At 44.7% G+C, this 11,311-nt stretch overlaps 2 protein-coding genes across 3 annotated transcripts; both read right to left on the minus strand.

The window, feature by feature from the left end:
- Positions 1-908: 908 nt before the first annotated feature.
- Positions 909-3,650, minus strand: LOC129596633 (astacin-like metalloendopeptidase). The gene is made up of 11 exons (XM_055493966.1): positions 3,289-3,650; positions 3,118-3,209; positions 2,969-3,050; positions 2,552-2,690; positions 2,432-2,490; positions 2,281-2,331; positions 2,109-2,139; positions 1,961-2,001; positions 1,660-1,893; positions 1,360-1,450; positions 909-1,295 (listed from the first exon to the last, which is right to left on the minus strand). Exons 1-11 carry the CDS (start codon positions 3,617-3,619, stop codon positions 1,025-1,027), a joined length of 1,422 nt encoding a protein of 473 aa, XP_055349941.1. The 5' UTR covers positions 3,620-3,650; the 3' UTR covers positions 909-1,024.
- Positions 3,651-6,530: 2,880 nt separating this feature from the next.
- LOC129596668 (uncharacterized) lies at positions 6,531-11,015 on the minus strand. 2 transcript variants are annotated; one of them, XM_055494005.1, is made up of 3 exons: positions 10,607-11,015; positions 6,890-6,987; positions 6,531-6,809 (listed from the first exon to the last, which is right to left on the minus strand). In XM_055494005.1, exons 1-3 carry the CDS (start codon positions 11,007-11,009, stop codon positions 6,786-6,788), a joined length of 525 nt encoding a protein of 174 aa, XP_055349980.1. In that variant the 5' UTR covers positions 11,010-11,015; the 3' UTR covers positions 6,531-6,785. The 2 variants fall into 2 exon arrangements, with proteins under 2 accessions (XP_055349980.1, XP_055349978.1); XM_055494003.1 differs by having other exon boundaries at positions 6,531-6,987.
- Between the last annotated feature and the right edge of the window lie 296 nt (positions 11,016-11,311).

Here is an 11,311-nt window from a genome sequence, read left to right on the forward strand (position 1 = left end):
TACCAACATACTCGTACATAGAATGCACAAGTGATTGAGAGAAGCGCAGTCAGCACCTATACCCACTTCAAAACAACATGGCTGCCGGCCAATATAGACGTGTCAGCAGACGTGTTATCCGAAATTTTCACGGTTTGATAGTCAAAATCCAGTCCGGTCGAGCCGGATGTGACGACCAGATTTTACGGCTGCCGCTATAAAGCCGGAAACTAATGCATTCGCAGAAAGCTCTAATCGTACTCCACAAAATAACGCTTATTTTATTAACCATAAAGCAAGGCGCCATCCAATGGAAACTGTCACGTATTGAAGCACCGGTTTTATTGGGCTTCTGTGTACTGGCCGAACAGATACTAAATATAATAATCAAGAACACTACAGAATATCCCATCCAGTACAGGTCACAAATATGTAACTGTTGCTACGCGCAAGGGCGCGTAGCCACTGCACTACATTACAGAACCCGAGAAACGGCTGAAAAATGCACCGATGGGAGAATCCAACCCCGGCTACGTCGTTAGCTCCGCGTAGGCAGTACCACTACACCAAAGTGTTGAAAATCTTTGAAAGACTTTGTCGCTGTACATGAGCCGCTTCTCTCCTCAAAAACCCATCGTTTTGGATCAAATGAGCGTCTTAAGCAGTTTCCTTTTAAAAGCCTTGCAAACTGGCAAGTGCTGGATGATCGCATGCTTGCCGCATCAAGGCCACAGGGAACGACTTCATTTTTCGTACAGTACATAGTCAGTACTTTTTATCACACGCGTTCAGCGCGCAGACTACTCATCAGGGCCGATGTAATTAGAGTACATTTCTTAATTTGTGGTTCAGACTTACTGAAATGAGCGTGATTGTATGCGAACTGTGCCTGCTGTATTGCCGCTGCACATTGATTTTTAATCTGAACGGATGTATGTGAAGCACAGAGCCGATGCATTCTCATTTTCTGTAGGATTGTGCATAAGCAACACTCTTTATTTTGAGTCAAAAATGAGGAAATTAACTATAGGAACGGTCATCCACGCTAGCGGGAGTCATTGCGTCGGGCCAATTCGCGCATGCTGACCTGCGTAATGCAGACAAAATCCAGCGCGGGACCGCTACAGCTTCGGCGGGCCGGCCGCCGGTCCTCTGCCCGAAAGGTCAGACAGTCGTCCAGCCATATCTCGTCATCCATGTTGATCTTATCCTGGTTCGCCTTAATAACGCGCCGGATCGTGGCTCGCCGGGATTTCGGTGCCAGGACGCTCCCGTGGGTGGCACAGTGCTGTTTGGCGGCGTCAAACGACTTTGGTCTGCAGTTAACCGTTGCCGACATTAGACATTTGAGTTCTGAAACGCCCAATGATATCAGTATACCCTGCATCGGAAGACAGGAAGGAAAAAAAGTAGCACTCTTCCCGTCCACTCTTCCCTTCGTACATCCATCCGTTCTTATTTGGGCAGGCACCTGTAACACAATCCGACGTCATTTTCTTTCTGTTAAAATTGGCAGATAAAAATAAAGACCGATTTTCCCAGTCTTTACTCCCACATGCGTACGCTTTATCTGATCATCGAATTAGATCACTTGTTAGTGTTTTTAGCAGTTATGTGCGACCGAATCGGAAAGCTGTCTTAAATTGTACAGATAGAATTTTGTGAAGTCGAAAGGGTCACCTTTGCCGCTGCCGTAAGCCAGCCGGATCTTGGCGACATCGATAGGACTAAGGCCGTCGCGTTGGCCCAGCTCCATGTTGTCGTCGTCGGCCGCCGGATTTTCCGGTTTAATGCGGATGGTGTACTGGGCGGAATCAATGGCGAAGTCATGCTCGCCGTAGTGCATCACCGAGCCGAAGTCGTACGGCTGGCCCAACGCGTTGGACGTGTAGCTGCGGAAATTGCCGCGGTTCACTGCAAAGAAAACCCAAATTCAGGTCTCTGGCCTTCGTTTGGAGCAGCAGCGAAATGCCCAGATTACGTTTGGCAATGTTCTTCCAGTTGATGTCCACGTACTCGTCTCTATATGAATGTAAACCAAACGGGATATCGGTTATATTAGAGGACGCAATAATACTGTAGTACATGCCTGATACTGTATTATGCTTAAGCAAATAAATTATACAAACCTGTCGATTCTGGCTTGCTCGTGGAAGAAACCTGGTTAAAGCAATGCACCCACCGGTAATTAAAGCGATATGCAACGCTTTTAATTAAAGCGTACAGGCTCGTCACTGTTCATGCTTCAGCGGACCTACCAGCCGAAAATAATAATTACTGAACCCAAATATTTCGACTCACCGATGGTGTGCATAATCTCGTGCTGAATAGTACCCGATTTAATTACGCAGCCTGTAAAAGGTAACCTTTAAATGGTCAGAAACCGTACGTGGGTTAATTTTTAGCATGCGTATAGTAAGCTTGATTTCTGTAAGTTTGTAACTACAGATACCCGGGACTTTCAGGTAGACCTTCTGGTCGCCGCCTTGTCGGCCAACATGCGAGGAACACCTACAGTTAGTCACCGATCGGTTAATTAGGCATCAGGAGAGGTTCGCATGCGGGAACCTACCCGACAAGCGAAGGGACAATAGACATCCGGTCGGTTTCCTCGTCGGCCGTCTGCTTCCGCGCGTACCTGACGAAACGGATGCCGGTGCGGGCGGAGAAATCGCGCATGGCGGCCCGGATGGCTCTTTTCTCCGTTGCACCTTTATAAACACACGTCATTAACAATAAATGGTTATAGTCTGGTGGTAGTAAGTGTGGCTCAAGATTGTGCGACCTGGTTTGATTCCTGGGTTGGATAACGTTTATCTCACAAAATAAAACCAAAAAAATATAAAATTTTCTATAATAACATAACCAACAAATTCTCCAATAACCTGGTAAGATATCTCGATTAAAAGGAGCTGGCTACTGTAGTGCGATAACAACAATAATAATGATGTCGGCGTTTTATGTGCCGCGGAATGTGTGTGCATCTTACCGAACTGCGTGGATATCCGGTAGACGACGACACCGTCCGGCCATTTTTTTGACTCGTCCGTAACGAAGTTGGCTTGCTGCTTCTGCGATTAATATACACAACCAAACTAACGATCATTATCCTTCTTGTCGGGTTGAATTGGGACACACCAGATCTTGATCGGTAAGAGCATCCGGGTCGATGCCGAGGATGTCGCCCTCGAACCTTATTAGGTCCTCTTCCCGCTGATCGTCGGACGAACCTCCAAGACATTAGCCAGACTGTACTGTATCAGGCAAAATAAAGCATGATTTAGGCATCATATGTACTGCGACACATACTGCCGTTCTGGCCGCTTGGGGCGGCAGTGGGCTGTTCGGTATCATTCTTTTCCGAGGTGTCACCCGCCGCTAGCTCGTTGATTAGTCGGTGCCGCTGTGTCGGATTGCTGTTCCCATTGCAACCGCAAATGCCAACGACCAAAACGAGAGTTAACCGAGTCCGATCCAGCATTTTCAACGCTGGCACGTGCATTTCATTAGGCAGCGTGTCAGCCCTACATGCTTGACTGAAAATTCTTGAAGGCCGCAGCAGTGCCGCATCGGCTATTAGTTGCGCGTATACAGTATGCGAATTATAACGGATGAGTACATACCTAGCGGTATCACGCATTGGTGCATTGCTGATGGGTGAAAGTGGATGTGTCGCCTTAATATTCGTGCACATTGTATTCTGATTCCAAACGAGTTTGACCAATCAATTATGCATGCGCAGATTGTAGCGGCGACGTCGGTAATTACTTCGTGGCAATAGGAACACAAATACTACGTGGTAATATTAGGAAGAAGAAGCATTAGCACACGAACAAGCAGAAAAGGAGTAGGTACTTCTGTTGCGGTTGTAACGGCCACAACACGGTTAAAAATTTCTAAATGCAGCTGTTGCCGGCTGCGGGATAATGCTTATGCAAGCACCAAATGCGATTAATAAAGATCGGTCAATATTTAAGTACTGTGTAACTACTGCACTGCACACCGTACATTTAAGTAGATGCTACGGCGGCAAAACAGATAAAGTTAACAAAATAAAAAATTTACTTCTTGCTAAATCCACAGTGCACACTATGCAAAACTCAACTTAAAAGCAGCGGACATAACAGCAAATAAGACAATAGACCCTTAAGACAAAGTACCGTATGACCGTACTGTCCGTACATACCTTATACCTACGTACAAAATACCTTCTGACAAAATACCGTATGACCTTATGAAAAGCAAAGCAAAAACTTATTATGTACCATACAGAAACCAAGAAACACGGGCGGAATATGGACGCCCTAGCCACTGGTGAGGAATGGGCGGCATGTCTGCGCGGATTGCCGCCGCCGTCCTGCGGCTGAGCTTACTGGCGTCCAGCTGCTGCAACACGTCGTCCACGGTCCAGTCACGCTTCCGGTAGTGTGTGGACACACGCGGATCTTGCTTTGATAGTTTTCAAGGCCCTGCAACCCCCGGTCAGTGATTTCGACGACTTCTTATATGCCTTATATCAGTTATATGCTGCTGTTACTCAGTGTTCTTTAACAGGCAGTACCTATCAAAACTGCAAAAAGCCAGCGCAATGACGCTACGATATTTTCGCGAAATTATCAAAAAAGCTTCTCAATGTACCCCCCACGGGCAGCCAGTCACATTCAGTGCATCGCGGCGGCACTGGAGTTTCACTGCCATAAAAAAATAGAATAATGTATCGTAATTTCGCGAAATATTGTACCTAATGATAAATAAAATTTTTGTTGAAAATCGACCAAAATTTTTACAAATGGTTGCATATAATATTATATTACTTTATTTATGGAAAGTTTAATTCTTCCGGCTGCCGCCAGACAATACAGCTTTACAGTTAAGTAGTACGAATTTGTCTTCTCACATCTTCGTATGAGCTAGGCTTCTATAAATTCATTATACTTCCATGTTTTCTTTCATTTCTTAAGTGTTTTGAAAAATTAGATTATTCAAATTCTGTAAGAAGTTTCTCACCTTGATTATGACTGCCTCAATTTGTTCGGTGCGGTTGTGAGCGATACAATCAGCTACCCACTACGCGACAGCCGGCATGTCCAAAGGTTTCTTATGTACGAGGTTCTCCTCCACAAAATTCCACAGCTCCTGCTTCGCCACGTTCGTCGGCTGCACACGGAACTCGTACTGCGCGACCACGGCGTGCAGACGCGCATCGTCCAACCGGCATTTCCGCAGCACCACTCGTTCCACCGCATTCTCAATCTCCGTCACCCCTCCCCGGATAATGTCGGCCAGCGTACCGCGGTCCTCCTCGTCCTCGTCTTCGTCACTACTGTCGGCGGCGTTCTCACCGTTATAACGTTCATCATCGTCCTATTTGCGAAACTGGCAGGTGTGCAGCACCAGCGTAGGAATGCGGACGTCCCCTCGCAGCCGGCGGATCAGGTCAACGGTGCGCTCGCACTCCAGCAGCCCCAGGTGCCGGAGGACCACCCACGGCGTACGGCGGTGCCCGCACTTCAGTACGCAGGCCACCACCCAGAACATGGGGTATATGCCGTACTGCGCGTAATCTTCGGGGTTATCTCTGAAGGCTGATTTCCACACGGCTTACTAAAACGACGGCAAAGTACAAATCAACAAACATTTACAAGTTAACCAAACAATGAGAAAAGCTAAATTATCACAACAGAAAGAGTTCAATAAACTTTTCTACTCCATCCATTGTTCCTAAAACTGAAGCCGCGTTTCCCCGCTGAATCTCCAAGGACAGTCGCTGCCGGAGAAACTCATGGGAGCGAGCCTCTCCGGTTTGATTACATAAACGTTTCCCGATTTCCTTGATAATGGCCGTAGCTGACGGTCCCCATGGGCCCATCTTCGGGGCGGCCGGATACGCAGACATCGCGGAAGTAGGCCTCGGTGGTCAGTAGACAGTCCCAGTGGGCACAGGTGCGGCGACAGCGCTCGCGGTCCATGGTGTTTAGAGACTGGAAGATCTCCACCAGCAGGATAGCCGGTGACCACCAGCTAGGCCGGTGAGTACTTCACGTTTTGCGCTGCTTCTCTGCTGCATGCGAACTGACACTGAGACTGGGGAACATGTGTAAGGCGTCACCCTGGTTCAGATCGTCTTTCGCTGAAGCAAATACCTGTTCCTTGCTTGATTGTATAATGCGTAAAATGTTTTCAGCATTAAATATTTCGAGATTTCCTTTCGCCTATCGGTTCTTAGTTAGTATGGTTTACAGTGTGAGTCCAATTTATTTTCGATCGAAATCCTATATGCAAGCGAGCCTTTAATTATTCGCGTGAAACACTTTACCAAGGTCCAAGTTACATGAAAAGGCGCATCCCTTTACGCACAAATGCATCTACACAAACAAAAAAATTATTTTTTAGATAAGTCATCATCTTAATAACAGTTATTAAAAATGATGATGATGATTATGACAGTGATGAGAACGGCATTAGTTATGTTTTTCTTGTTAAAATTAATTTTGCTACTGTTTTTCCCTGTACAGAAACTGCCTAAAATGCTCAAAATTTTGAACCTCTATTTAAACCTGGTAAATGCCGTGAGCATCCGTTGAATTTCGGCTCCCTGTGGCACTGTAGCTGGCTGCTTTTTTTTTCTGAGCGGTAGTTGGTCACCAACGCAGGATAAACCAGACAAATTTGATCAGCGCCAGCGTTAACCAACGTCGTTCAAGTTCAAGTAATTCAAGTGTCAAGCTTGAGTCCGCCTGAAGATTAACTGACGAAGATCGGGTAGAGTCAAAGTGAAGATTACCGGATCGACTATGGGCTGCAAGTCATTTATGGTGTAAATCCAGAATCTAACAGTCAGATTGGGTGGATATATAGTAAGCAACGGGAAGAAAATAACGGTAGGTGCCCAGGAAATAAACACACTGACGGTCAGTATAGTCAGCAGTAAAAAAGCGTTGCTTTCCGGCTTAGCCTGTTGATTATTTGATGGCCCCGACGAGGCAGGAAGCGATGACTCTTGGACACCTACAAAGGTCAACTCTGCAATAACTTGCCTAGCGTAAAGCGGTGAGGGGCTCATCATGCGATGGGAATTTTGCTACTTTTTTTGGGATCACGCATACCTGAGTTCAACTGCAGCCAGCCGCCTAAATTTTGATCTATGCTTGGAGTTAGTTACCGCTAACATGGTTACTCTGGCCCACTTCTGCATTATTGCCCAAAATGCAGAAGTGGGCCAGAGTTGCATGGATACATGTTTATTTTGTATTGTGGGGGTTGGAGGGCTATTTTCTTATTTTCTTGTTTTCTTATTTTCTTATTGTTAGAATTTATATTATGAGATTATTATAGTCACGGGAACAGAAACCGGAAGCGTCACACACACTGGTGTCAGTTCTGTTATGTTCTGTTCCTCCAACGTTATACAAGCTGGTTGCTTACATAGCACACGGTACATTCACGATATTAGTAAGTTACTGCACCTAAACATCTGATAAACCAGGGGATTGGTGACCTGGGTGCACCGTACACTCATAGATCAGCTAGTAAGACAATGGTCATAGTTCACAAGTACATGACATATCATGAGTGTACATATATTATATTGGTAATATAATTTCTAACACTTATTTGCTTATTTGCTTAATTTCTTATTTTCTTATTTTTCTTATTTTCTTATTTTCTTATTTTCTTATTTCCTTATTTCCTTATTTCCTTATTTCGAACATAAAAATTTAAAATTTACACATTTCGAAACAAATCTGCGCCTTTCACCGTCAGTGCAGCGTAACACCATTATCGAATTACCGAATTTTGATATTCTAATTGGGGCAGCGTAGTGATCGGTTTATTGGTAGTATGATTAGGTAGCCCGGAGTTGTTGTTTTTAAAATAGGTAACACGGTGTCAGACTACTTTACTACTTTGCCCAAGACATTTTGAAAAGTTCTCAAAAATGTGCACTTAAGCAGCAATGTAGGTTTCTGTTGCATTTTCGCTCGACAGCTGCAAAAGCCGGCGGTACTGCAATAAAAATTTTAATTTAAAGTAATTACGGATAGCTTGTACCTACAGATACTGCACTGTTATTCGTAGGATGTAGTACTCCGTGCGACCGTGCACTACCTTTTGCCTATCTTCTGTAACATTCACTCTGTTCACTGCCTCTTCGTTTTTTCGTTATTCACGTTGTTACATGAGCAGCAATACAAAAAGATACAACTTTGCGATTTATTTCCCACACCCTAGTTTTGCAAAGTTGAAAAAAATTACATTACAGTATAATCAAACGCAGTAAAATTACATTATAATCGTACGTAATTATAGTCTTATGTACGAGTACAGCTACACCTAAACTCCTGGATTCCAGGTCTACGAGTTGATTGAGAAGCAACAAAAAAGACATTTATATTCTGTGCGCTATTTACTAGAAATGGCAGAATACTGTATTTAACGAAGTACTGCTGTGAGGAGGGAAGCGGCTCATATAGAGCGACAAAGTCTTTCAAAGATTTTCAACACTTTGCGCCGTGGATCAGACAGCCGATCAGTGGTACTGCATTTTCTTCTAAAAGCCGAAACAGTTGACTCTTTTCCTTCTTCATGTGCACTTATGAAGATGGATTCTGGAAGAATCCACGGGCAGAGACAGAAGACAGAATCTATCCTGCTGAGTGAGCAGTGCTGTATACTACGAGCTATACGGAAATGCAAAACACTCGACAAACACCTGCACACTTTTATATCCCATTCACATAACACTACAGAAGCTTCCGCAGCAGAATGCTGCGGGGCTAAAAGGACAGCAAGTTACTCAGACGTCGATTCCTAGCAACTGAAGAATCTACCAGCTCGAAGATCTGGTAGATGGGGAAAATCACTAGCAAAAACAGCAAAACAATTTACTTGTTGGCACCCGCACCAGTGCGGGGAGGTCACTCCTCCTCACACACTGTAAGAGGGAAGAGTTCTGAACATAAAAACTTTTTGCGCTTCTTTAAGTTCGAACGGGAAGAATGTCAAAACTATGACAATGTTGCGAGAAAATCAGAAGAGAGGCTGCCAGATACCACGATACCACCAAAAGTCTTTTTGGCGATTTCCCCAGTCTCTTTGATCGGGACCTGAACTGAATTTTTCATTAATTAGTTAATGAATGGCATTAGTACAAATATGGGTGAAAATGGCTAACTGAATTTGTGGGGGAAAATAAAAATTCATCATAACAACAGATTCTATTACATCCTAAACAAAGAAACTTTCTCATTCAGCTTTCGGTTTCAAAGTTTTTTCTTTGACTGATGAAAAGACAGGCCAGAGAAAATCGCGTCACATCATTGTGTAGACATATCCTTTCTGTTGCTAGACTGGCCGCTGCTGGCTACACAACTCGCAAAAAATCTGCCGATTGAGGGAATCGAACCCACAACCTCTATGTAAACTCTAAGGCTGAGAGAGGCACCAAGGCTGTCAGCGTACAGCAGAATATCGTGAGTTATTCTCCGTACAGCCGGCAACTTAACGAGCAGAGCCACGCTCCTAATGCTAGGGCCACACTTCAAGTGCGATGCAAATTTCATCGAACTTTTTTCCTTCGCACAGTTCGAAGCTTTTCTTCGCACCAAAAAGTGCGAGAGGTGCGAACCGAAGAAAAAGTTCGAACACAATTTGCTTAAAACGTGAGCACTCACACTTCATCGAACTTCTACGAAACTGAGATCTGCTCCGCCTTCACCAAGTCATGAGCGCAAAACTGACGGGATTCAGGTCGAGAGCTACTGCATTTCGGTTTGAATTTATAAATCTTAAAATTATTGTGGCAATGAGATAATCCTTAATAATTCTCTCAAGCGGAATTGAATTCCTCCCTTGAAAAATGCGTCCTAACATTCTGCCAGGAAAACGTCTGTTGTGGATCATTCTGCTGTCTAGCGTTTTGATCTCGCGCTACTGTCCATTAACGTCTGCTGTCAACGTCTACTGTCCATTACAGTTGTATGCATACGTGCTGATTTTTGTACAAAATCATATACACCTATAACCTCTCAATAAAAACGTCGCTGCACTGGCGGGTCTATAATTAAATGATTTCGTTTACAGAATTTTGGCTAGCGGTTGTTTTCAGCACGATATCGCAATTCGATATCGATTAGGGAAAAGTACAGTCAACAAAATTTTTGAAGAAACGTTGGCAAGGCATGACTTTTTATTGATAATACATGTAATACACTTGCACATAATACATTTGCACAAACAGGTACCACTAATTATTTTATGCTATTTATCTGTTTTAGAAACATTCAGAATCACATCCGGTTGCTCGGTATTGGTCCATTCCTTCGCACAAGTGCGAAGGAGAAAGAAAATCCCCTCCCACCAAAAACGGTGCGAAGACGCTCTTCGCACTCGTTTTTAAGAAAAAAGTGCGAAAGGCGCTCATACTTTTTGATCGATGCGAAGGATCCCTTAGAACATTTTGCGCTCACACTTATTAGCACTTTTTGTCTTCGCACTGTGCGAAGGCCTTCGCACTTGAAGTGTGGCCCTAGCATAACACTGCGTTCGGTCAAAGTTGTGAAAACACATGTCTAGTGCCCTTGCCGGGCCTAGCTAGTAAATAAGACGCAGTCAAAAAATCTTTTACCTGCATTTTGGGGGTTGGGAGGGCGAATTTGCCGCAGAATTTGCTGACGTTTCCGACGTATGTAAAAAACAACCGGATACAGCGCCAACACAACCGAGATAGCAATGAAGGATATTACTGAAAACGAATACGACCACGCAACCGCATTTACTGCACCGAAGATCGGAAAGCAGCCGAATATCGTTTCCGGCCGCCTGTACAGCACCCAATCGACAACGACGAACGGTCCACTACCCAAATGGGCCAGTATTCCACACAGACTGCATGCCACAATGGCCACGCGGGTGTTGTGTCGCTGCCGATACTGCACCGGGAATATCAACGCACAAAAGCGGCTTAGAGCGATGGCGGTATGGATGAAGTACTGCCATTGCGCAATGACATTCCCGAGATACATGCGCATATTGCACCAGTGGGAACCCCAGCACCACGTAGCGAATGTCTTTAAGATCACATTGATTGGTCCATAACAAACAGCATACAGAAAGTTGCAGCTCAACAGCGTAAAGACATACACATGAAAATCTCGAACCATGCGGAATTTCGTGAAATAAAACGCCAGGACAATCCCATTCAGCAAAAACATGGTGACATAAATGAACAGTAGCGCGATGCCTTCGTATGTCCACGTGAACGGATTGGCGACCGCAGCGCATACGTCGGCCGTATTGTTCGCAACTGAGCTGTTGTTCGTCATCCCGTTGA

This window comes from Paramacrobiotus metropolitanus, unplaced genomic scaffold (assembly GCF_019649055.1).
Source record: "Paramacrobiotus metropolitanus isolate TYO unplaced genomic scaffold, Prichtersi_v1.0 Parri_scaffold0000093, whole genome shotgun sequence".
Lineage (NCBI taxonomy): Eukaryota > Metazoa > Tardigrada > Eutardigrada > Parachela > Macrobiotidae > Paramacrobiotus > Paramacrobiotus metropolitanus.